General features: G+C 43.2%; 3 protein-coding genes across 7 annotated transcripts; 2 read left to right on the top strand and 1 right to left on the bottom strand.

Moving 5' to 3' along the window:
* The first annotated feature begins 745 nt into the window (after nt 1-745).
* On the top strand, nt 746-4429 carry LOC109891106 (cyclin-dependent kinase inhibitor 1-like). 2 transcript variants are annotated; one of them, XM_020483412.2, is made up of 3 exons: nt 746-937; nt 1927-2441; nt 2569-4429. In XM_020483412.2, the coding sequence occupies exon 2, from the start codon at nt 1945-1947 to the stop codon at nt 2395-2397; it is 453 nt and encodes a 150-aa protein (XP_020339001.1). In that variant the 5' UTR covers nt 746-937; nt 1927-1944; the 3' UTR covers nt 2398-2441; nt 2569-4429. The 2 variants fall into 2 exon arrangements, with proteins under 2 accessions (XP_020339001.1, XP_020339000.1); XM_020483411.2 differs by having other exon boundaries at nt 1927-4429.
* Nucleotides 4430-8294: 3865 nt separating this feature from the next.
* Nucleotides 8295-14254, top strand: LOC109890226 (transmembrane and coiled-coil domains protein 2). The gene is made up of 5 exons (XM_020482211.2): nt 8295-8704; nt 9997-10410; nt 11467-12083; nt 12498-12633; nt 12795-14254. The coding sequence occupies exons 1-5, from the start codon at nt 8702-8704 to the stop codon at nt 13092-13094; spliced, it is 1470 nt and encodes a 489-aa protein (XP_020337800.1). The 5' UTR covers nt 8295-8701; the 3' UTR covers nt 13095-14254.
* A 2329-nt stretch (nt 14255-16583) lies between these two features.
* Nucleotides 16584-24916, bottom strand: LOC109891104 (ubiquitin carboxyl-terminal hydrolase 49). 4 transcript variants are annotated; one of them, XM_020483409.2, is made up of 7 exons: nt 24714-24916; nt 23372-23475; nt 21724-23190; nt 21144-21354; nt 20667-20775; nt 20182-20387; nt 16584-19926 (listed from the first exon to the last, which is right to left on the bottom strand). In XM_020483409.2, exons 3-7 carry the CDS (start codon nt 23119-23121, stop codon nt 19823-19825), a joined length of 2028 nt encoding a protein of 675 aa, XP_020338998.1. In that variant the 5' UTR covers nt 23122-23190; nt 23372-23475; nt 24714-24916; the 3' UTR covers nt 16584-19822. The 4 variants fall into 4 exon arrangements, with proteins under 4 accessions (XP_020338998.1, XP_031681035.1, XP_020338997.1 ...); XM_031825175.1 differs by having other exon boundaries at nt 24747-24916; XM_020483408.2 differs by lacking the exon at nt 24714-24916 and adding an exon at nt 24374-24690.
* Between the last annotated feature and the right edge of the window lie 2261 nt (nt 24917-27177).

Genomic DNA, 27177 nt, shown 5'->3' with positions numbered 1-27177 from the left:
TTCCTATTTTCCAATACTGATTTACTTCTCTTGTTTCCCTTTTTCTTCGCCACTGTAACCCAGTATTCTCACTTGCTGTATTATTAGCTTCACCCGACTCACTAGCAGTTTCAAACAAAATCTCAGTTTCCAACCATCTTCTCAACCGATGATCTTTCGACCTAGACAACCAGGAGAGGGGAGTTCCTTATTAATTAGTGACCTTAATTCATCAGTCAAGTACAGGGGAGGAGCGACAACCCGAAGACACTCGGCCCTCTGTGGAATGAGTTTGACACGTGACATAGATTTACCCAATTTCAGCCTCTATTCATTTACTGTAGTTAACTCTGTTTGTATTGTTGCCTGACATCAGACAAGTTTTCACGAAGCTAGTTTGGAGTGAGATTTATTTTCTTTAATCTGTAAATGTCTATCATTATCTGTGCGTATATTCAACATGATTCACAAATGAAACTATGATCTATGACTATATTTAGTAAATAAAATAGGATCTGTAAATGTGTAAAAATATTTCACCAATTAAACCTTGATCTGTATATGTTTTCAATATAGCTCACAAATAAAGCGAACATTTTAACAACTGAACATTTACAACTGTGGAATGTGCATTTTGCACATTCAAAAAGTGCTTGTGGATCTCTGTATTTTGTTGGTCAAAAACGAAAGTTATGGGTTAACACTGGCACCTAGTGGTTATATGTAGTACTACAGCCACAAGAGTTGACGTCCAGGACTTGTCTTTACATGTCGCTGTAGAGGTTTGCCCAGGCATGTACTGTACTAGATCAGGACAGTAGGAGGGCTTTATGAATCATAGTCTGATGGCAAGCAGTTAAATAGAACTGCAGCATCCTGAACACACAGTCCAGTTCCTCCTTTACACTGATGAAGTGTACAGTTGGGATTTTGAGAGAGATTTACTTGTGCATAAATGGTAAGTTCTTTATTGGTTGGGGAAGGCTAGCTATACAACTTCTTACATCTTGTTGCATTAGCTAGTAGTGTTTCAGTGATTATGGTGTGATATTTGGTTGTTATTGGAATATCAGATTTATTGATTCCATGTACTAATATTTGTTTCAGTTTGATTGTTGGTGATATGATAGGCCGATTTAAGACAATTTAATGCTTCGTGGGTGTCAGTTGTTGATGTTTGCAGAGGGTCCCTGGTTCGCGCCCAGGCTATTACACTAGTAGTGTTATTGTGAGGTGGAAACGGAAAGGTGGGAGCAACAAGGCTCAGCCGCAAAGACGGGACCGCCGAGTGCTGAAGCACAGAGCCCCAACCTCAACCTCATCGAACACCTTTGTGATGAATTGGAACACTGACTGCGAGCCAGGCCTAACTGCAGTGCCCGACCTCACTAATGCTCTTGTGGCTGAATGGAAGCAAATCCCTGCAGCAGTGCTCCAACATCTTGTGGAAAACCTTCCCAGAAGAGTTGAGGCTGTTATAGCAGCAAAGAAGGGGAGGGGGGAATGAGATGTTGGACGAGCTTTTGACCTTGTAGTGTAAATAATGGCCATGTAGTGTAAATGTAGTGTAAATAATGGTCATGTAGTGTAAATGTAGTGTAAATAATGGTCATGTAGTGTAGATCAGGTTTGACATGAGATCTTTTTACATTATCTTATTGATGACATTACTGTTTGCTCTTGCTGTGCTCTGTGCCTAGTGGTTAGAGTGTTGGACTAGTAACCAGAAGGTTGCAAGTTCAAACCCCCGAGCTGACAAGGTACAAAGCTGTTGTTTTGCCCCTGAACAGGCAGTTAACCCACTGTTCCTAGGCTGTCGTTGAAAATAAAAATTTGTTCTTAACTGACTTGCCTAGTTAAATAAAGGTAAAACATTAAAATAAAATAAAAAAGTAGATATCCGTATACTTAAATAACCATGCTGTTCTCTCCCTTTGTCCCCTGCAGTGTTGAACCAGAACAACCATGGCCAGTTCTAAGTGGATTCTGAGCTCCCTGGGGAAAGGTCCTGCCAGACGGAACCTGTTTGGCCCAGTGGACCATGAGCAGCTGCAGCAGGAGTACCAGAATGCCTTGCGCAGAGACCTGGAGGACGCCTGCCACCGCTGGGGCTTTGATTTCCTGTCAGAGAAGCCTCTGGCTGGGGGAGACTTCCAGTGGGAGGGGGTTCTAAGCACCAAGCTGCCTCTCCTCTACCAACCCTGCCTTTTGGGTCAGGGGGAGGCACAGAGGGAGGGAGGCCTGGTGGCCATCACAGGGAGGGTCAGGGCAGGGCCATTGCACCATGGCAAGGAGAATATCCCTTGCACCCCTGAGAAGTGCGTAGCCAACCATCAGAATCTGGAGAAAACACCAGACAAGAAGGAGAACACGAACCACAATGAAAACAGACTGACGACGAAACAGACCGAAGACTAAACAGACCAACCTCACAGGCAGGAGCGTTGGTGTAGTGTGTGGATGTAGGGGTTGGTTTTGGGTTATATGGGTTATAATTTGGTAGGGTTGAACTGCTGGTTTACTTTAAAATTCCGTTTAGAATACGAAGTCCAATGCTGACAAGGCCTCTATTGGTTTCTGTCTCTGCAGATTTCTACCAAGCCAAGAAGAGAGTGGAGGGTACGCAGTGTAAGTCAGGCCAGTGATTTCAGGGCACACAGTCACAGCTGCCAGGGAGCCAACAGTCGGGACAGAACCACAGCAAACACTACTTCTCGCAAGAACCCACACACTGCACAGACACTGGACACATAGAGTGGATACTTACCTGGAGGAATACATAACCAATACTCTAGACAAATGCAGGGGGAAATTAAACAACCTCTTTTATTGCATCCATTACCAATGCATACTGTAAAAATAAATCAATGAGATCCATGTATGGTTAACCGATGTACTGATGATTTCAATGTAAGGGGGCTTGTGTTCTTCCTGTGGTAAGGGAGGGACATTCAAGCGGTACAAATGATGCATCCATGTTCATTTGTGAGTCATGTAAGGACATCCTCTAAAACCCTATGACCTTTTGGTGTAAAGGGGACTTTTGCTATAAGAGCTCACTGTCTGGACAGGTAAGTTCCTGTCTGACATTCCACAGCACTAAAATGGACCAATCAAAGCCCTGCCTCTGGGTCTACCCTTAACCCCTCTTGTCTTGATGACATTTTGAAATTATGAAAACATACTGTTTATGGTAGAGGTTGAATCTACTACAATATACTGTCACATTGAGAGGACTCATTGAAAAATGACCCCAACAACACAATAGCTTTTTACAAAGTATTTCTGGTTCATATGTCCAAATGTATTGAACTTTTTTTTCATTATGCTGTATTTCTTGTGAAAAGCGCCAGAATCATGTTATTGTCTGTCTTTTGCAAGCACTTCCTGCCCAAAGTATGTATTTTTGTACATATTGTGTAAATTTGTGAAATCTCAACATTTACTTATAGGAAACTAGTGGAAGAGTACCGTAATGAATAAGACTGTTATGCTTATAATGCAAATTCCTATATAGGAAATGTCACCAATGTCCCCCACCTTCTATCTAACTGGGGCATTTTGCTATAATACTCCTGGGAATTTGTTGATGGGTACCTCCCCAATGCTCTTTCATGCTTTTCTGAACACAAGGCCAGACATGAAAGTTTCCTTTGAATAGTATCAGAGATCTATGTTTTCTTTCAGTATTGCTCAATATTTTTTAATTTAGCCCACAGCAGGTGCATCAAGGGACTCAAATTAGTCAAGTGCATGTATGGTATTTTAATCTAAACAGGGAAATTGATTCCTCAAAAACACATAGCTATTTTAGAGTAAGCTACAGCCAAGTGTAAGTGCAGTAAAATATGCATTAAGTGTTTTTATCTGCCTCAAACTAAGGTCCATCACGGAACACGGTTATTTTTTGTTATGATGGCTGATCCTTTTGGTAATTTGAATGGGGGTTAGACACGTATCTGTCATGACAATTCTTCCAAACTAAACTAATAGCTTCACAGACCCTGATATTCTGCTTAGAACATGCATTACACCAAAAAATGCATTTGTGTTTATAGATGTTGGTGCACAAGTCCTGCATAGGGTTTATGTTCAAAGCTACAACTAAAATATTATTTATTGTGAAATAAGGTAGATATGTGTAATTGGTTATTAGATTTTTTTATTTTTATAAATACAGTATGTATATATTATCCTGAAGTACATTTATTGTTTCACCTTTGAGTGTCATGAAAATCTTTTGACCTGAAGATAAGTAAACCATATTTATAAAAATGTTTCTCTCCACCTCAGTCAGGCATCGATTCTGAAATCGAACAAAATATTTATGTAATACAGATCGTAGTTCTATGGAACCATATTTATACTGAACAAAAATATCAATGCAACATGTAAAAGTGCTGGTTCCATGTTTCATGAGCTGAAATAAAAGATCTCCGTATTTCTCTCAGATTTTGTGCACAAATGTGTTTAGATCCCTGCTAGTGAGCATTTCTCCTTTGCCAAGATAATCCATCCACCTGATAGGTGTGGCATATTAAGAAGCTGATTAAACAGCATGATCATTACACAGGTGAGCCTTGTGCTGGGGACAATAAAAGGACACTCTAAAAGGTGCAGTTTTGTCACACAACACAATGCCACAGATGTCTCAAGTTGAGGGAGCATGTAATTGTCATGCTGACTACTGCAGGAAAGTCCACCAGAGCTGTTGCCAGAGAATTTCATGTTCATTTCTCTACCATAATCCACCTCCAACATTGTTTGGCAGTACGTCCAACCGGCCTCAAAACTGCAGACCACGTGTAACCATGCTAGCTCAGGACCTCCACATCCGGCTTCTTCATTTTTGTGATCAACTGAGACCAGCAACCCAGACAGCTGATGAAACTCTGGGTTTGCAGAACCGAAGAAGTTCTACATAAACTGTCAGAAACCGTCTCATGGAAGCTTATCTGCATGCTCATCGTCATCACCAGGCTCTTGACCTGACTGCAGTTCGGCATCGTAACCGACTTCAGTGGGAAAATGCTCACCTTCAATGACCACTGGCACAATGGAGAAGTGTAATCTTTTTCTGTGACCAACAGATCCATATCTGCATTCCCAGTCATGTGAAAGCCATAGATTAGGGCCTAATGAATTTATTTCGACTGATTTCCTTATAGGAACTGCAACTCAGGAAAATCTTCATAAAGGATGAAGACGGGGCCAAGCGTACGTTTGATTACATTTCTAAGTACATTTCTACACATTATACACATCATTAACTCTTTTTAATCATGCTCATCATATTCCGAAAACTGTGAAAGTTAGCTCATCAAATATAAATTATTTGCATAAACGAAGATTTAAAAACTAAATTCCTAGTATTTTTGTATTTATAGCATAATGATTACGAATACTGTCATCATGTCGAGAGCTAGAATAAAAACAGGATTTGTAATTATGTCACTGCTATTAATAGTTGACAGAGCCCATTGTGGTTGTCAGAGGCCTCACCTTGGTCACTCCTCCACTCCTGTGCCCCTTTTTCACCTTGGAAACAGAAGATGACCACTGAAAGTAGTGACAACATCGTGATCATCAAGGGCAACTGCTCCACTCCTGATTTGAACATACACATTCTCCCCAACCTTTAGTTGCAGGGAGACTGAGTTGGACATGTTGATGTAATAATCATTAGATGAGTTGTGGAACGCAGAGGTGACCTTCTGGGAGTTCTTGTACATGCTTAAAATCATAGGATGTGTTCCACGGCCAAATCCAGTAATCGCAAAGTGGTAGACTCCTTTAACCTTTGCAGTGAACACAACTAAATATAAGCATGAAGATATTAGTGATTTAGTTGATGAGACAGTGGATTGTGCAGTCAGATGTGTCACAGGCCGGCTCATAGCCTGTGGCAAAAAATGAGGGGACCCGAACAACAGGTATGGGCCAATCAAAAAGGTTCTTTATTATAAACCAAACTATTAACTTTAAACAAAGAAAAAGGAATGAGGTGTGAAAGTATCATAATGTAGGGTGTATGTAAAGTGCAGGGATGTGTGAATCTGTGTGTGTGAATATGACTGAGTGAAAACTACGTAAAACTACAAAGCAACAAACAAAACCAGATCATACCTGGAGGAGCAGAGAGAGAGACAAGAGTGGTTAGTGAAGCGGTTTAAATACCCTGAGCCCAGGTGACTCCAATCACTAACGACCCTCTGCCTGCAGGAGGAACCGCCCCTGCAATGCAGAGGAGGGGCCGTGAAAGATGGAACAGAGTAAACAGGCATTTCAACGTCATAGATTTACCAGGTGGTAACTTGTGTAATAGACAATGGCTGGAATGTGGTTTTAACCAATCAGCATCCAGGATTAGACCCACCCGTTGTATAACGTACTTTTTACTTGAGATTAAGATGTACAGTGCATGCCCACTGTTACAACTTATTGCATGCATCATTTGACATATGCGAACCCAGACCCATATACACACATACTATACATACCAGTAGAGGAATCAAAAGCCCCACCGATGTTGGTGTAGACTCGTTTGAAGACCACAGTGGTGTGATTGTTATAAGGCCCTATGGTGCTCCCCAGTGCAGAAGAGAACACCACCGCTGACCTCTCTGTGGACACAGGGCAGGGACCCTTACCAAAAAGTACCAAAAGGGAATGATTATCGAAATGTTGCTTTGTGCATTACAGTACCGGACATTTCTTTCTTCAGCCCCGCTACCAAGCCCTCACTGACTTTCAGCCTCCATGGCTATAATGACAGAAATAATGTTGAAGGATATTTATTAAATAAAACCAACCAAAGACAGTAGTTGAGTTGATCTCTTACTGTACCTTCATTAACTATGGTGAGTTTCTCCACCACACCCTTGGTGGCTCTCAACTTGGCATCTGTGTTACTCAGCTCCAAGTGTTGCTCCACTACCATGTCTCTGACAGCCAGGAGTTCAGTCCAGATGTTGGGGGGGCAGGTGTTCTTTTCATCCGTTGTGTTTGCAGGAGCTGCAAGAGCAATGACCTCCTGCTTTGTGTTGCTCATGGTTCTAATGTTGTGTCTCAAAATGCATTTTCTTGTTGTGTGAGGTGCTCTTATGCCTCTGCTCTGCGCCTCACTTCTGATCAATGATTAACTTGCAAATAGGAATGGCGATGTAGACGAAGACCTCTACGGAACCCAGGTGTATCTAGATTGGGCGAAATCAATCATCAACAATTCTATTCTGTGATAAGTTCAAAAGCTTTATGGTGGTTATCACATCCACAATAATCATATTTTCAAGAAATTGCTCGTATAGAGCGGTCAATGGTCAGTGTGCGGTCAGTGTGTGATGGACTGTGACAAACTCCAAAAGATCTTAACAATGCTTTCAATTAAAACATTTATTCACCTACTTTGTAAGGGAGAGGGTGGGGTACATTTTCTTCTACAGTAATATACCATGATTAAATTGTTTTGTTAACTCCTACTTCTCCCTGTAAGATCATAGCGTTGTGTACTCTGGCCTAAACTCTTGACAGTTTGCAAATAGTTATATCGTTCTTGAAACGTAATTTTGTTTTGTGTGGATTGTCATGATTGCTGATATCTGTGATTGGACCCTCCAGTATGTGTGCATTGTCTATTATTGAAAATAAATACAAATGTTGATAGAAAACAATTTATGGTGCTTATTCATAAATAACCCACAATAAAAATTCCTTCTGGCATAAATACAGCTGAGCATGGAAGCATGTCTGTGTGAGACATAATGTATCTGTGGAGCTTTTCCCCAAGGAAGTCTGAGGAGAGCTCATGGCAACCCTCCAAATCCCTACAGACCCCACAACCTCCCAACACATTAGAGAGAACCAAGAGAAAAATAAATATAAATAATAAATAAGGGCATCAAATATGAACCCGTCCATCACAAAGAGACTATTATTAGTTCTCTGTATTGGAAACCCTCACCAAGCATTCCTATAACCGGTGTGTGTAGGCCTATTTCTATTGAACTTTTTTTATGAAAATGGCTTTCATTTTGCATCTGCCTATATAATGCTGCACTGTGGGACAGAGAAGATAGGGCACTCCTTTATAAGCCTGGCCGTAGATCCACATTCTTTGTAAACCACTGCAGCAGCCCTCCATTAACATGCGTGAGGCGGTGTATATTCAGGGTTTAAGGGATGAAATGGCTGCAATAGGCCCTGACACAAGCCCTGCTGTACTACCGTCCCCCCTCCCTCCCCCTCTCCGCTTCCCTGGCTTCAGCACATATAGGCACCTGCGCGCGTGCGCTAAATTCTCCCCATCCCCCCTCCCTTCTCCCTCCATCATCTGTGCCTCTGCTCACACAGCCGTGATAGAGCAGGACCGCTAGTATTTGCACTCAGACAGCTAGAAGGGGAAAGAGAGAGAGTGAGGGAGCGAAAGAAAGAGGCAGACAGAGCAAGCGTAAGATACAAAGGGGGAGAAAGAGAGCAACAGAGAGAGAGAGAGAGAGAGAGAGAGATGGAGGAAGACAGGGAGGCTGCAGACATCTTTGTTATCAACAAGGGAGCATGAAGCTCTGGTAAGGCGATAGGCAGATATTGGGTGGGGAGAGACATTGAGGAAAGAGGGTCTCGTGTGACCACAGGGGGGAGGAAGGAGGAGAAGGAGGAAGTGGAGGAGAAGGATGGGCCTCGAACACAGACCTGCAGTGGCACTGCCAATCCTGGATTAAACAGTATGGTAACGTTCCCAAATTAATCTGTCACTGCACTGGTTTTGTCTCATCATCCTCTAGTGTTTACTTCCATTCTCATTGACACCCATCACTCATTTCACCCATGTCGCAGTGCGTGTATACTCCTCATGTGAAGACCCTTTTTTTCACGCCATAGCCGTCTGTTATGATTATCTCCCTGCTTCTGCTCTTGTCTCCAGGAGCCTCACCCACCGTGGACCTAACCCTGTGTTTTCACACACACTGTTGGATCTGTGTGTGGGTTGTTTTTGTTGTATTTTTTCCCCATCCATCCAGAGAGGAAGGAACATTGTGTATTTCTTCCCTTCATCCAGTCTGTAACATAATAAGCTTTCCATTTTCTCTCATTGAAATAAAAGGAATAGATGAATAGCCTGGTATTGTAGTGCCTGCAGTCATTCGTCCATTAAAATCACATGCCTCCATTTCAATGCAGCTACCTGATTGTAACCTACTTTCTAAAATTGTCGCCTGCTTGTCAGTGGATCTGTTGGGAAATAGTGCAGGGCACTGTGGCTCCTCTGAGACCTCGTTTACATGCTAATACAATCCTAATAAAGCCTCAGTGGCCTGACTAGATGAATTAGGGCAGCGCTTGCTGAGATATGTGTGGTGTCTGCCCTGGTTCCTGTCTGCTGGGGTTGGTGACAGTAGTGTTGTGATGTCTGCCCGGGCGACATGGGGTAATAATTAAAACACAACAATTCCCACTCCCAGAAACAACTAGATGTTTTTTTAATCCTTTTTAAACAGTCCACAGATGGTTGTGTCTTTCAGTGAGATGTTAAGAATTCACACTGAGGGAGATTAGACCTCCATTGTTTGTTGAGCTGCCTGCCACGTTGCAGAAGTGGGAGGGTACTCCCCCATGTTTATGTCATGCAGCATCACACCACTAGATCATACATCACACACGTTTAAAAGGGATAGAATGATACATTGATAGTGCAGATTTCTGAACTAATAATCACAGTATTCATCGTTGTCTTAGGCCTAACCATTTTTCACAGTTTAGCACTATGCACTGTGAAAACACTTGATGTAAAATCTGTTTTTTAAGGCGTAACACAGTAACTTTGTCTGAGTCTTATGCCAAGGATCTGGGGGAAAGTCTGTGAAAAGAGAACAGTCACTAGATCTGTCATTGTGATGGGTGTTCTGCTTTAAAGATCATGTTTACCTTGCGATGCTGACTTCACATCAATCATGGCAACCACTTTCTCCCTGTCCGCGCACTCTGTCACCTCTGCCTCCCCCATCCCCTGTCCCTGCTTAGCTGGATAAAAGCGAAGTGACAACATTGGGCCTGCCCCCCTCAGCCAGCCATGGAGGCTCTGACGGTAACATCAGCTTGGATGGGGCTGGGGTGGGTGTGGGGGCGGGGGCAGTGGCCGGGTTGGGGACTGTGGCTGGAGGGGCTGAAGGGGTCTCCGAGCCTCAGCGAACGCGGGTCGCTCTGGAGCACCTGCAGCAGAAGATCCTGAAGATAACTGAGCAGATTCGGATAGAACAGGAGGCAAGAGATGACAACGTAGCCGAGTACTTGAAACTGGCCCACAACGCAGACAAGCAGCAAGCCTCGCGCATCAAACAGGTGTTTGAGAAGAAGAACCAGAAGTCTGCACAGACCATCGCCCACCTGCACAAAAAGCTAGAGCACTACCACAAGAAGCTGAAGGAGACAGAGCAGGTGAGTGTGTGTGTGTGTGTTGTTTGTTGGTTCCTGCCACACTGGTTCCATCTCATGACTGATGATGACTCCTCTCCATGGCTCAGTTGTTCCTAAGGGACATTTGTAATGTAATGTGTTTGTCTCACTTGAATGTTTTACCCTGACTGCTGCTTTCTGAGGTGATGCACAGGATGTTGGTGGCACCTTAATTAGGGAGAAAGGCTCGTGGTAATGACTGGAGAGGAGTCAGTGGAATGGTATAAAATACATTAAACAGATTGTTTCCAGGTGTTTGATGCCATTCCATTATTATGAGCTGTTCTCCCCTCAGCAGCCTCCACTGACGTTATGATACATGTTGTCACTTTATAAGTAGGGTTGGGCCATATCCACATTACCCTATGAATTAAATATAGAAATCATCCCTGGAGTATTTATGTATTTTGAAAGTTACATATCTTTAACACTTGAGTGCTGACAAGCAAAACATTTTGGGACTATGTCAACAATGAACTAATGAAACAAATATCAAAAGATCATTTTTTGGTGGAATTTCCCTTTAACACCGGGTTGTTGAAAATACCTATTTCAATACCTGGCTTTGTAGAACATGACATGAGATGTCACTCACTCACTATCTAAAGATGTTTTGTTGTTGTAGAAAAGCAAATAAGAATGATTAGCTTTATCTTTCAACTAACACATTTATTTATTTAAAAAGTAAAATATTGACATTTCAAAGAAACTGTTTCCACATTATTGGAAATCATGTCTCCTGTATTTCAAAATTCCTTGGTATAGGTGCTATCATAAACCTGCCCAACCCTATTCCTAGGTAGATTATCTGAGGGTTCTGTTCTGACTATGCCCTCTTAATGATAAAGTATGTTTATATTCTCCTATCTCCCTGCTCTGTTGTGTCACCTCCACAATTCCACTTTAATTTCCATCCCTCTCTCACCACTTATCCACCCATGTATCTGCTACTCCTTTACACCCTGTCAATCTATCCCATTTATTTTTGTCTCTCCCTTTCATCTTCCATCCTCTGTCCTCCCTCTACCCTCCTTATAGAATGGTCCAGCCCGTCAGCCTAAGGATGTGCTGCGGGACATGCAACAGGGGCTGAAGGACATGGGGGCCAATGTACGAGCCGGGTTCCATGGCTTTGGCGGGGGTATGGTGGATGGGGTCAAAGGAGGGGTAGAAGGGGTCAAAGGAGCTGTGGTGTCTAAGCCACGGGAGTTCGCCAGCTTGATCCGCAACAAATTTGGCAGTGCAGACAACATCTCCCACCTCATAGAGGACGAGGTGGGAGGGCACTCGGAGGACGCGCCCGCTCAACGAGCCCTGAGTGGCAGTGCCACCCTTGTCTCCAGCCCCAAGTACGGTAGCGACGACGAGTGCTCCAGTGCCACCTCTGGCTCAGTGGCAGGCAGTCACTCAGGTGGGGCTGGGGTAGGAGGTGGAATGTCGGGGCAAGGGCAGGCTGGCCTGGGGAGCCCCAGACTGGATGGGCACCACCACCACCACCACCACCACATTCACAGCTCCTGGGACGCCTTGCTGGAAGGCCTGCAGGAGATCAAGGCCAGCCAGGCCCACATGGAGGATGCCATCGAGGACATGAAGAGTCAGCTGCAGAGTGACTACTCCTACATGAACCAGTGCCTGCAGGAGGAGAGATACAGGTGCAGACCAACACCTAGGCCAATACACAGAGCATCGAATGAGAGTTGGTAGTATACATCAATCTCACACTAACTGCTGAAACAAGCTGCTTTGCTTTTAGCTTGTTTCAGGACAGCAGTGTAAATTATGTTCAGTGTTTTTACACTACATGATTTATGCTGAATGATATTCATGAGGATAATTAAAAAGGTCAAGGGAACTTTTACAGATTTTGTACATTTCAAGTTTTGTCAAGATCAGAAGTAGTTGTTTTCATGTATAAAAACTGATCCTTAAATTAAACGGAGTGACTCCTTGAAAATTGCATAAATATGTAAAATCTTTCTCTAATTCGTTGAATTGGTCTTTACTCCGCTGGTCTAAATTATACCGTCTCTGCCTCATACATTTAAAAAAAATCTCTTTCTGTTTAGGTATGAGCGACTGGAAGAGCAGCTGAATGACTTGACAGAGCTGCACCAAAACGAAATGACTAATCTGAAACAAGAGCTGGCCAGCATGGAGGAGAAAGTGGCCTACCAGTCCTATGAGAGAGCCAGAGACATACAGGTAGAGAGATAGAGACCTGGATTTACAGTTTATGATACTTTTCCTGTAGATAAAGTAGATAAGTATGACTCCAGAAATGAGCCTTGTTCCCCTAATTCAGTTGTAACATTGTGTTTGCCTGTGTTTGTCATTTGTCCCTGTGTGTGTATGTATACATGCAGGAAGCGGTGGAGTCGTGCCTGACCCGCATCACTAAGTTGGAGCTCCAGCAGCAGCAGCAGCAGGTGGTGCAGTTGGAGGGCGTGGAGAACGCCAACGCCCGCGCCCTGCTGGGCAAACTCATCAACATCATCCTGGCACTCATGGCCGTAGTGCTGGTGTTCGTCTCCACCCTGGCCAACTTCATCACCCCACTCATGAAAACCCGAGCACGGGTGGCCACCACCATCATGCTGGCCCTGTTTCTGTTCGTCCTTTGGAAGCACTGGGACTTCCTGGAGCTGTGGCTAATGCCCAGCTGAGTTTCCTACAGCCAATCACCCACACCCTTGTGTCTGAGTGACCAGGATGTGGACAGGGGGACCAGAGTGATTCACTGAGCTGCCCTAGACACTCTAATAGTCTGGAACTCAGAGAGCGTGAATACAAAACTCATATTTCTGAAAGAGAACCAGTGCACTTTTTTGATAGGATTTATGCTCAGAGAGTCGTACTTAGGAGGGTTGAAAGGTCAAAACATTTCTTTACAAAGCAACTGGCGAAGCCTTCTTTCGGACAGGGGGGGGGGGGCATTTCTGGTTGACTGATGGTCGAGAGAGAGACATTTAAGGAAGAGTGTTGGGTGTTTTATGGTGATTACCATGACAAGGAACCTGAGAAACTATCTGCCTGGTCGCTTGGCAACTCAAGCATTTGCTCTTTCTCATGACCAATCTAGTGGTGTCAACTCGCCATCGTACTGTAGTCACTATGACCTAATTACAATTTGAGAATTCATGTTGAAATTCTTTGACACATTTTTCTAATGTTAGTACAGGCCTACACTTAAAAGTGAAAATGGAAAAAAGAACAAATTATACTTTGTCTTTGCTAAACCATGTTTGCTGTTACCTTTTTGTTGAGCCAATTGTATATTTGGAGGACAAGGCCAAGCAAAAGGATTGTTTTTTTTGCTCAATGTTAGGGTATGTACTACTCATGCATGTCTTCACGTGCATTTATACCTGTGTGATGCACTTGGCATGAGTAGCATTCCAACACCAACAGAAACACTCTTTGGACTTAATAGCATTCTGTTGTCTGTAGACAGTTTCTACCTAAATGTTTTTTTTAAACTTTCATCTCCATATTATTTTTAAAACAGTCAACTCAATCTCTTCTGGTGTTTAAAACTACACCTTTTTTGGTGTATCGGTCATTTTAGTGTCTTATGTGTGATGTAAAGAAGAATTTGAGGGCCAGAAAGTAATCTGGTGAGATGGATCATCAAAACTACTAAATTATCTATAATCTATTCTGAGCATCAATGCTATTTCATAACCACTGTTGTTGTAGAGCAGCTAAGAATATATGTAGTGTCAGATTCATAGGCATGTTAGACCATTGCTTCCATATTTCTATCCAGTTCGCGAAATCCATCACAACTCTGTTGCATTCTTAATAAATACATTCTTAAACTATATGCTAATGTTGCATGATATTGGAAAGTAGGATCATTTGCATGCAACTATGTATATCTAACAGTACTGACAATGGAGCAGAATAATAATATGGTAAGTAATCTGTGATAGTTGGGTCTTCATTATGAAAAAATTACTACAAATGTCAAATAGAGTTCCACAACCTATAAAATCCCAATGTAACCCCCCATCAACATTTTATTCTAGCCTGGTTCAAGCTAAAGATTGTTTTTATATCAAGTTATGACATATCTTGTGTCCATCATTTCAGTCAGGGGGGGCTAAAATATGTGTTATATATGTCTAAAAATGTATTCAGTTCCAGCCCAACTGAATATTCACCCACTAATCCTGTGGATTACAGCATTATTTACACTTAACTGCCCCCCCCTCTCACTTTTATTCACTGGCTCAGTAAAACTGCTAATCCTCATATGTGATTGGGTGAGAGGTTACCAACTCTGCACAACTGAATTTCAAATGCTTGAAAGAATACACGTTTAGGTTGGTTCTGTTGCCAAAACGTAACAGTTTACTGTTCTTACCAACAGTACTAAATAAACTATGGAACTCTCAAAGGCTAAGACTGAGCCCTAAAAAAATTAAGAGTTGTCAAGGTTGTCAGATGTAGTAAAGAGGCAAATAGGTTTTTAGTGAGGATTTCTTTGGAAAGGCTTCAACCATCAGACAGACCCTGACGTATGCTAAAATACACTGAGTGTACAAAACATTAGTATTGGCTTACACCCCCTTTTGCCCTCAGAACAACCTCAATTCACCGGGGCATGGACTCTACAAGGTGTCAAAAGCATTCCACAGGGATGGCCCACATTTACTCCAATGCTTCCCACAGTTGTGTAAAGTTGGCTGGATGTTCTTTAGGTAGTGGGTCTGGGAAACTGTTGAGTGTGAAAAAACCCAGCAGTGTTGCAGTTCTTGACACACTCAAACCGGTGCGCCTAGTATCAACTACCACACCCCATTCAAAGGCATTTAAATATGTTTTCTTGCCCATTCACCCTCAATGGCACACATATACAATCCTTCTCTCAATTGTCTCAAGGCATAAAAATCCTTCTTTAACCGGTTTCCTCCCCTTCATCTACACTGATTGATGTGGATTTAACAGGTGACATCAATAAGGGATCATAGCTTTCACATGGATTCAACTGGTCAGTCTGTCATGAAAAGAGCAGATGTTCCTAATGTTTTGTACACACAATGTATGTCTTGTAAAATAGTCACAATCACATAGTAAGTTTCAGCAGCACAAAGGCACCTCCTAGTGGAAAATATGTATATTTTTTATTTTGTGGACAGTAAAAGGGAAGTCTTCACTGCGCCAAAATCAAGAACTTGACTGAACCTGAAAAATGAGTGTTGACAGTGATACCGTTCTCTCGAGAAACACAAACTAATATTGTGAGAAAAACAGACATAGTTTAAATCCCATGTGTCAATCTAATTAACTCAATGAAAAAGATCCCCATCATAATCCGTCAGTATAAACTAGAGATGTGTTTTTTTGCATTGGCTACGTCTCAATCCACCGCCTCCTCCTATGTCAGCCTTCCTCATCTGTGGTGGAAGATGGCCGAGCTACAACAGTGTTTGTCAGACCACCAGACATCCCGAAAAATCTGTCTTCTCACGAAAGTGTCCAAAACTAATAAGGAAAGATAAGACTCATGAACATGATGGACTCGTCTGAAGTCGGTACTGCTGATGTGCCAACTTCTGTCTGTAGTGTCCAAACTGTTTGGGCTACAAACTAATGACCCTACTATGGAAAAGGGCAACTCTCACAAACACTATGGTGTTCTCCGTTTAGCACTACGATCCCCACAAAGTCTTGGACTCATCTGAAGATAAACCATACAAATGGGAATGTAAGTATGGAGTTAGTTCTGTGCCAACAAAAATAAAGGCTTAAATATTTCCTGAGCTTTCTCTAGGAGATGTAAGAAAGCTCAGGAAATATTTGTTTTTTGTGTGACATATTTAAGCCTTTATTTTTGTTGGCACAGAACTAGGACAGACACTTTAAAACCTTATTCCTTATGATTGTCTTTTTTGCCATTTATGAATGTGTTATTCAATGCATTTCTCTGGGCTATTACTGTAGTAAAGGCCAAATTCAATATTTTATCAAATAATGATACCTAAAAGGGTCCTTAAAATTCAAAACCAAATAGCTAAATGATCCATCTTACATAAACCCCCCCCCCCCCCCCCCCCACAGCTTAGAAATTAAGACAGTCCATCAATGTAAGAGGTTAAAGAAGGCAGTACATGGACAAAATACATGCAAATAACACACAAAAATGTATGTAATTTCTTGTTTTTTAATCAGTATTGTCCGGCAAAACCCGATTTGACTATTACATTGATAACAGGTGCTTTTACAATACAGGACTGAACCCAAGAGATCATGACAGGCCAATGGAAAGGCCATACCTGACCTCAAAGTAAGACATTCATCGTCATTAGATTGTAAAAGTTGAAACACTTCACAAATTAAATTACTATTTGATTCATATCAAGACCAGCAGTACCATATATCTTCATTACCTGGCAAAGTAAGTAACTGCCCAGCATTTCTATGAAATATGACCTATACTTACAATATGAGTAAAATAAATGTCCTTCTAAAAAAATCTAATTAAGTATGTTAAAAAGCAGCTTTTCTGTTGGAAAGGTGTGGACGGAACTCAACCACAGAATGGTGTGGGCGTATACCAGTCATTAAGTAGACCGCTGATTGGCCAGCTCATCCACCTCAGGGAGATGTTCTGTGAGGACATTTTTTAAACGGTCTGTTTGAGATACAAGCTAAGACAGTACAGTATGAAGATATGCAAAAAAAACTGCTTTCCCAATAGAAATCCCCGATCACTTGTAAGCGATGTCACGGCGACGTTGGCTCGCATAGCTCATGCGTAGAAATATGTAATCGGGTCTAACGGTCATCTCGCGCTGAACTGCGTATTTGCAGGCCGTCAAATCAAAGGCACTCCTTCGATATAAAGTATTTTTTTTTATAAAAATGAAAACATCAGTTTGTCACTTTCAGAAGGTAGGAGTAATAACATGGTCAACTACTTAAGACATTTGTATAGAACCTAGGTTGTGCAAACATGGAATAATTTTTCACTTCTCTCACTTGGCTTCTCAAAACCCCGACCTGGTCTGGTCTGTTTCGCAAGCGTTCCCGGACATCTCGTGATGTTGAGCCTCTGAGTTTAGAAACTCCTAATACAAGTTTGAGGTGGGTTTTTTTAAGTGTTTTTTTTCTTCTTCAATTTATGCTTCGGCAACAAATACAAGTATAGAATGGGTCAACATTATTTGGATAGGAGTTAACAGAATATTACACAAAAATAAAAAGCAGCATGCAACAATTTCAAAGATTTGACTGAGTACAGTTCATAAAGGAAATCAGTCAATTGAAAAATAAATTAGTCCCGAATCTATGTATTTCACCACTGGGAATACAGATATGCTGCCGTTGGTCACAGATACGTATAAAAATAAATAAAAAAGGACTGCACTTCTCCATTGTGCCAGTGGCCATCGAAGGTGAGCATTTGCCCACTGAAGTCAGTAACGACGCCGAACTGCAGTCAGGTCAAGACTCTGGTGAGGACGATGAGCCAGCAGATGAGCTTCCCTGAGACGGTTTCTGAAAGTTTGGGCAGAAATTCTTAGGTTTCATTGGCTGTGCGGTTGGCTAGTCCCAGACGATCCCACAGGTGAAGAAGCCGGATGTTGAGGTCCTTGGCTGGCATGGTTACACTTGGTCTACAGTTGTGAGGCCTGTTGGACGTACTGCCAAATTCTCTAAAATAACGGAGGCAGTTTACAGTAGAGAAATGAACATTCAAGTCTCTGGCAACAGCTCTGGTGGACATTCCTGCAGTCAGCATGCCAATTGCACACTCCCTCAAAACTTGAGACATCTGTAGCATTGTGTTGTGTGACAAAACTGCACATTTTAGAACGGTCTTTCATTGACCCCAGCACAAGGTGCACCTGTGTAATAACCATGCTGTTTAATCAGCTTCTTGATATGCCACACATCAGGTGAATGGATTATCTTGGCACCGTTTAAATGCTCACTAGCAGGGATGTAAACAAATTTGGGAACCACATTTGTGAGAAATATACATTTTGCGCTTATGGAAAATTTCTGGGATCTTTTATTTCAGATCATGAAAGATTGCACCAACACTTTACATGTCGCATTTCTATTTTTGTTCAGTATAACTTAAAGTAACTGCCCAGTGAAAATTTAACTTAAAAAGACCAAATAGAAACAGCAGAGTAGAAGAAAAAAATACATTGTATTACAAAGCTGAAGAATTCCTGATTTTATCTTGATGTCATGATGTCACACGTATATTGCTTGCATGTGATCCACTCATGAAATGGGTACCCCTCCTATCACAACAACACACTCTTCAATTTCTCAGTCCTTTGTTCACTCTTCCATCTATTTCTATCCATGAACAGAGATACAATACATCGAACTCCAACCAGAGCCCAAACTAGCCTCTACAATTAAGGTAGGAGAAGAGAGCTGCCACAGGATACAGAAGTCATTAAAAGATCAGAAGCCAACTGATCATTGGATCAATAAGCTAAGCCCCTCCTCCATAAAGGTGCAGCATGACGCCAGTTGGCTCAATAGTTTCCATCCATCTTCAAAGTGGATGCCTGCCACACAACCCAATACCGCCATTCAACGTAGGGAAACCGAGTACACACAGGAATATCTACACACCATCTATCTCAGGCCTTTAAGCCTGAGATATCCACAGCAGAATGTGTATGAACAAGAGGTCATAGTGAGATACAGATGACAACTGGGTTGGAGACAAATGCTTTTGGCTGACATCTCATTGTGGTTGAGAATACAGAACAGAGGTAGGCTAGGCAACATTGGTTCTGGAGTGTCTGATAGTATCTGCAGGCTCGTAATCCACCCAGGCTCTGAAGCACCTGACGCAATCAATCATCTTCGCTCCTGAGCCACAATGAAAAACTCCATTAGTTGAGCCACAGGAGGATTCTGATTCCACTCCAAATGGCTGCTGTTCATCAACCCAGGAGGGAGATAAACATTGGAGGACGAGGTAAGTTACCTCCTATACAATGTAAAGCACTTTGACACCAGGTGAAAAATATAACTAACCATATATGCAATTAATCATTATTATCAAAAGCTGGTCTTGAGGCTGGATAGAGCAAAAAACATTGCTGACACTGCCACATTCCAGGATCAACATTGCCTTCCCCTGTGGTACAATGTTCAGTAGCTCTCACATGGCTGTTAGCCTACCAGACTCAACGAATGTGGGCTGAGTTGTTTCAAGCCTGGACACACAACTAGGCTACATCCTGGTTTACAGCTAGTAAATGAGTGTAACATGACCAAGCAGACCTCTAGGAAACAAACCCAGATGTGGGTCTCGGTCCCACAGGCCAGGCCTTGGCAGATGGGCCTGGTTGTTGACTCCAGGCAGACAGTACACCCTGGTGTAGGGTGCAAATGTGGGAGGGAGAGGGGTTTAGGCAGACCTCTGGGTATAGAACAGAATGTAGGCCTGAGTGTTGCACACCTCCTCCACGCTGCACACGTTCATCTCAGAGTCATTACAGTGGACCCAGAAACCTGGAAACACACACAGGGCTGGTTACAGTTTGGCAAACTGTGCCACCTACAGTCAACAGAAACTCATGTAATCTCACAGTATCAGGTTATATTCGGAGCCAATTGTGAGCCAACTGTACTATACAAAACCCAATGTTTTCCAAATCTGAAATGTCCACAACATGACAAAAATCAACCTAAAATGTACCAGTTAGGCTATTCTAAGCCAGAGTTGTTAGCTTTGATGCCAGTTTCTGGTATCTTGGTCCCACTCACCTCCCTCGGTGTTGTAGCAGTATGCGGTGTAATGCCCTGAGCCAAAGCCTTTTCCATGGTGCATGACTACAGCAGACAGGTCATAGGTGTAGCCCTCTCTGTTGACCGACTGGCCAGAGTCTGTGCAGCAGTAGGGCTCTATGCTCAAAACCTGGTCAAAAGCCACATGGACGCCGATCTTCTCCCGGTGGTTCCGGCCTGACCATCTGTCACAACAGGGATTGGTTATCTTATGGTTGTCACTGTTACAAGACATCCCTTTGCAGAACAAAATCTATCATACCAACTAAACCACAAGATGATATTGTACTTTAACATGCAATATATATTTAAGAAACTAACAGAAAGTGTGGGTGTAAATCTTGACTGTGTAAGCAGACAAAGTCTTCAAATTCAGTAGACCAACTGGGTGTGAAAAGAAAGGCTTCCTGCAGATGTAATAAACGCTCTGAATGACCAAAACGGACTAAAGTTCAGGGGCTAACCTGAAGCGTTTGAGGTGCAGCCGTAGAACCTGAGGTAGGCGGTAGATCAGCAGCTGCTTACATGCCTCTGACAGAACCAGGGGCTTGTGGGACGTCTTTCGTCTTTTCCCTGACAATTAGAAAACATACATATCACAGACGTGTAACATTTGTGTGACGGAGGTATAGGATGGGATCACCCAGAAAATGCAGAACTATATTGTGATTACCCTAAAACACAAACTCAGTTTCACTTTATCCACCAATTGACTAGTTTGTCAAATAAAATCTGGCCCAAAATGAAAGAAACACACAATAGGCCTAATTCCTTAACCATGATTAGTCTACACCTGTTGTTTATGAGAGCATGTGACAAAAACAATTATTCGATTTCATGACTCTGGTCAAATAGCCAAATAAATAACTATAGAAAAACACAGTACAGGAAGATTTGTCTATACCACAAACAGACAGATTTGTTTCTTTCCCAGTACTAACTGTTGCAGTGGTTGCAGGCGTAGATGCTGCCCTCCAGGGCCTCTGTCTCAGTGAACTTGGCCAGCATCTCAGTGAGGGAGCAGCTGCGCTGGTAGGCCAGAGACGCAGCCGAGCCCTTCTCCGTGCTGTGGTAGCGCTCTGGGAACTCCAGGGACAGGTCCCAGAACGGCTCCACCGTGTTCGACTTGTGCTTACAGGACAGACACGTCACCTGGACAGATGCAGGGATAACCAAGCAAACATTTTACCAAGGGCTTATTAGTTCAAATCTGACAGAGCCGACACACCTTAGTTCTGGTGCTGGAGAGCAGCTATTGTCCTGCTTGACTGGATACATATAAAAAAAGGCTGTGTAACAAGCAATAGGCATCTCTTTAAAAAAAGAATGCTCACCTGGAGTGAAATCCAGCAATCAACTAGTATAAGAGTGGAGAAAACCTGGTCTAAAGTGGGAATGCTATAGAGTAGAAAGAGCTTAAACATCCTTGTGATTTACCTTTAGCGATGATAGGGTGCCGAAGGTCAAACCTAAATTAATGTGTTATGTACAATTGCCATGTCAATGAGTAGAGACCTTTACCTGGCTGAGTAGCTGCCCGTGAAAGATGGTGTTGAGGACCTTGAGCACTTGCTTGGAGAGCTTCCTCTGGGTGATGGGGATGACGATCCTGCGCTTGCTGCCCTCTGATTCCAGCTCCTGCTGCACCTTGTCCAGCAACTCACACAGAAACTCCTGTGCGTCCTGCTGGTCATAGCCACGGAACGCTGGGATCAGGTTCCACACAGAGTGCAGCATAGCAAAGGGCGACACCAGCGACCAGCGGCCCGACCACATGACCCTGAACAGAGTGTGCAGCTCATGGCACAGTGACATCTGCTGGCGGGTGGAGGAGCGCGGCTCCTTGGGCTGTACCAGTTCTGCTGCATTTAGGCAGGGGGGCGAGCTCTGCTTGCTGCCCGTGGGCAGACCCCCTATGCCTGTCTTTTCCATGCTACGTCCTAGAGGGCAGCCTGGTGTGGCTACACTACCACCACCAACCACAGCCCCTGCCACACCCTGGTTGGTCTTGGCCAGCAGCTCCTCAGTCTCACACATGTCCAATGTGAGGAAGCACTCCCTGAATTTCTGCAGGTGGCTCAGCACCTGTAAGATAGAGTTCATGTAGCACGTGTTCCCAAGGTTGCGTAGCCCTGTGACCCCCGGGGCCAGTCTCCGATGGGTTGCCTTATGGGAGTAGTACCTCCGCACTCTGAGTTTACGAGTCCTGCCATTGCTGGGAGGTTTCAGGGATAGAAGGGAGGGCTTCTTGGGTGGAGGCAGACGCTCCGGAGGGTCGCGGAACTTCAGGGGGATAAGTGTGATGGTTGAGCGAGGAGCCTGGGTGAGCAGCCTGGCACTCTTCCTTGGCTGCAAATTGTCAAACTCTCCCATGAGTCTCCTCTTCACCTCGTTTTTCTGGCGCCGGACCTCCTTCTCCTGCTCAAGTTTCTCCTCCCGCTGGTTCTGTTCCTCCTGCTGCCGGCTCCTCCAGTGGCGCAGCATCTTCCCCAGCAGCACCTTCCTCCGGTGCCACAGGGCTGTTTGCATGGCTGGTTGAGGCCCGCCCTCGCCCACCCAGGGAGTGCAGTCCCCCCCTGCAGAGGAGCGCAGGGAGCGCCTGTCAGAGCTGCGCACAGTGGACAGTGCCCCACGCAGGAGCTTGAGGTCTCCCTCAGCGTTGTCATTGAGCACATAGTCCCCACAGGCAAAGCAGAAGATGTCCAGCTCCCGCACCTCCATGGCCAGGGGGTGACGTGACTCCTGGAAGTGTTTGAGGGAGTGCTCTTCCATGAAGCGGCCACAGGCCACGTGGGAGCACTTGAGGCAGGCCCACACGGACTCGGTGGTGCAGCAGTCCACGCAGCTCCATTTCTGTGGATTGAGGATGGAGTGGTCGTGGCCCAGGCGAAGGCGTCCCACATGTTTACAGCGGTCCATCTCTCCAGATGCACATGTGCCTGCCCACAGCGTCAGGACACAAGCCCCTGTGCCAAGCAGCAATTCATCCTACAGGAGGGAAACAGATACACTTCAGTACATCACAGTGACATAATTCAACCATTTCATTTTAGATATGCCAAATGCAAAAATGTGTTCTCTATATGAAATTAAAATGGTGTAGCATGCGGAAAGGATTTTAAGGCCCAAGAACATGAACTTGTTCACCATGTAGGCTTGTTTTACTTACTGTAAAAACACTGTGTGCTGATGTAAGTCAGTGTTCCTTCGACATATGAAAAGGGCCCTTCCCAAGTGCATTCAGTCAGCTTCACTCATGTCTGATTCTGAATCCTGAATAAACGGAGTATACAAAGCAGGAAAATAAATGGTGCTTATATAGCTAGCTCTTTACATTTACAGGTAAGAGGCAAATTTTGTAGCAAAACAAATATTTCTAACCAATTAAAGCATATAAACTTGCTAACTGTGGCCATTTACAGTCCGTGTTCAATTCTGCTGTTCAGTTTCTTAGCAGAATGTAACACTGCTTATAAACAAAGAATTGTTACGCAATTGAGTTTAGCCGGTAACACGTTATTGACTAATTAGCAAGTCTGACAAATAACCAATCGATTTATCCATGATTACAAACAAAGGGGTCCAACTGTATTGATTTTTTTTTCAGAAGTTTGCAAGTTAGCCTCACTGGCCAACATGCGTTGGGTTGGCGACCAATCAATGGACTCGATATCAAACTGTGCTATATGCTAGCTAGCGCCTGGTACATGGCTTGCCAAATGGTACCAGTTTTGCCATAACGTGGCCACTCGGCTTGTAACACAATGAAAATGTAGGCAACGTTAGTTACTCAATCCACCCGAAGCGGGTTAGAGTGTGTTCTTGTTCATTTAGCGAAGTAGCAAGCTCGAACTTATTGTTGCCTGTTTGGTTATAAAGCCAGCTTGCTCGCCAATACTATTGGCAATACAGATAGCTAGTTAGCTACTTGTTGGTAACGTTAGCTAGCCAAATTACCCATTATACACTGTATTTCTTGATAATCATTCGGCTAATGATACAATAGGCACATTATTTGATGACAAAGAAAATGTCATTCGCCTCATAATTGTGTCCCTATACTGGAGTGTACTTTCTTCAATTTAAGACAAATACACAATCAATAGCTTGGTGGCTAGCTAGCATTACTAGCTAGGCTTGCTATCAGAACAAAGACTGGTCTGAAACCCACTTTCTTGCGAAAACTCAACTTCGGGTTGATGTGATTGACAACGACGGAAAAAAGAAAAGAAAAAAAAATCACTGACGTTTTGCCTGTTAAATAGCTAGCATCCACGGAGCCGCAATGTAAACAAAGATAACTGTGTCTGATATCAACTTTTGAGTACATCTTCAAACAAAACACCGGGAGGTTAACCTAGAATAAAGTCACACATTCTGAGAAAACATACAATATAGCTAGCTAACGTTATGAACCCCTACAGTTCTGAGGTTGACAATGTCAGTAGCTAGCTACTTGATCTAAAAAAAGAACGGTTTGATGTATTAGTAAAAAAAATGCTTCTATTTACCGCCATCGTCTATACGCGAAAGCTGTCACAAACCTCGAGACAACCGAACCATATCAGTCCTGGAATCAACTCATTCTGATTGGATTGAGCTGATCACTCTTCCGTTGAGCTTGAGCTTTCATTGGTACAAGAGGTGGCATTCATTAAATTGGTCGTGAAAAGATATGAGCAGTAAACCCACGGCAGTCCACATTATTTGAGCTCAGTTGGTAAACCCAATGCCGTTTTTACAAGGCATATGGCTTTTCACCTGGAGACTGTGCTAATGATAATTAATCAATCATTGATTTATTTCAATTCATTAGTATGGCATGCTTTTCCCATTCATAACAGCTTAAATAGTCACCAATAAACCATTCATGACTTTTTATTTTTAATTTTTTAATTTCACCTTTATTTAACCAGGTAGGCTAGTTGAGAACAAGTTCTCATTTGCAACTGCGACCTGGCCAAGATAAAGCATAGCAGTGTGAACAGACAACACAGAGTTACACATGGAGTAAACAATTAACAAGTCAATAACACAGTAGAAAAAAAGGGGAGTCTATATACATTGTGTTCAAAAGGCATGAGGCACTACTGACTGTAGTTGGTGAAAAAGGCCAGCGACAATATACACAAAATATGTATATGGTTAATGAGGAACATAATCAATTTGACATTTACAAAAATGTTTATTTAGTGTTTTGTCAGACATTTTTATAAAAATGACCAACTATAAGTAGAACCATAAAGCCCAGGGGTGCATTCATTACGCCGATTCTGTTGCAAAAGTTTCGCAACAGAAACCGTTCACTCCAAACGAAAACGATAGTTTGTATTAGTCAAATCCATGTAGAGCCCTCCCAGTTTCGTTCTGTTTGTTCCCTTTGGGTTCCTAGAGTAAACGGTTTCCGTTGCAAAACGTTTTACAACAGACCAAACGTTTTGCAACGGAATTCGTCTAATGAATACACCCCAGATACAACGTTAGTATCTAATGAATACACTCCAGATACAACGTTAGTAGGTTCTTCAAACCGATTACTCATAAAGACAATCCACAAGACATTTGGGACAGCATTATTCTGTCAAGAGGTCAGACTTCAATACGGTTTTGATCTAATCACATTTTTAGCATGAGATATTCCTTGCAGTGGTTGTGAAAGCCTTTGAACAGTTTGAGTTGCTGTACTAATGCTCAGTACATACATTTCCTAATGCCATAAAGAATTTCCTGTACATGACTACCGCTTGTAGCACAAACAGCTTTAGCCATTAATGCTTTGAAAAGCTGGTCATGGCTCACATCAACACCACATCCCAGACCCACTCCAACAAATCCACAGATGATGCAATCTATTGCACTCCACACTGCCCTTCCCCACTTGGACAAATGGAACACTTGGGTGAGAATGCTGTTCATTGACTACAGCTCAGCGTTCAACACCATAGTGCCCTCAAAGTGCATCACTAACACAGATAGAACAACATACTGATATTTCACTGTATAAATGTGAAGCACCGGGTTGGCGTTTCCACTCACTACCAATTTTGTTAGTAAGACGAAGCCCACTGCCGGCGGTGGGAGAAGATGAACGAGATTCATTTTGGCCGACATTCTGCACATTTTCTCATCGATTAACATTTGATCTCAATACAGTTTTCTGTTCCCAAAACTAGAATATGTTATGAACAGAGTGGACTAAGTTTTGTAGACTTTACTCTTTGCAAAAGTTTTTTAAAGTCACTAAGCTAAGACCCCTGGGACTGAACACCTCCCTCGCAACTGGATCCTGGATTTCCTGACAGGCCGCCCCCAGGTGGTGAATGGCTGCATCACCGCTTGGTATGACAACTGCTTGGCATTCAACCGCAAAGAGCTACAGAGGGTAGTGCTTACAGCCCCATACATCACTTGGGTCAAGCTCCCTGCCACCCTGGACCTCTATACCAGGCGGTGTCAGAGGAAGGCCCAAAAAATTGTCAAAGACTCCAGCCACAGACTGTTCTCTCTTCTACCGCAGGGAAAGTGGTACCAATGCACTAAGTCTGAGACCAACAGGACCCTGAAGAGCTTCTACCCCAAGCCATAAGACTTCTAAACAAGACTGCTAAATAGCAAATCAAATGGCTACCTGGACTGGCCCTTTTTTTGCTCTAACTCTGACTATGCACACACTAGACTCTACCCACACTTTAGTAGACAGAAACAATTAGGATGAAGTGCCTTGCTCAAGGCCACTTTGACAGATTGTGTACCTAGTCGGCTCAGGGATTCAAACCAGAGACCTTTCGGTTACTGGTCCAACGCTCTTAACCACTAGGTTACCTACCACCCCACACATAACATGTACATACTGACACCACACTCACACACTTTCATACTCACCACATATTTTTTATTTATTTTTATTTCACCTTCATTTAACCAGGTAAGCTAGTTGAGAACAAGTTCTCATTTACAACTGCGACCTGGCCAAGA

Source organism: Oncorhynchus kisutch, linkage group LG5 (genome assembly GCF_002021735.2).
Source record: "Oncorhynchus kisutch isolate 150728-3 linkage group LG5, Okis_V2, whole genome shotgun sequence".
In the NCBI taxonomy this organism is placed as follows: Eukaryota; Metazoa; Chordata; class Actinopteri; order Salmoniformes; family Salmonidae; genus Oncorhynchus; species Oncorhynchus kisutch.
The sequence above is the reverse complement of the archived record's forward strand: the minus strand, read 5'-3'. Positions and strand labels throughout refer to the sequence as shown.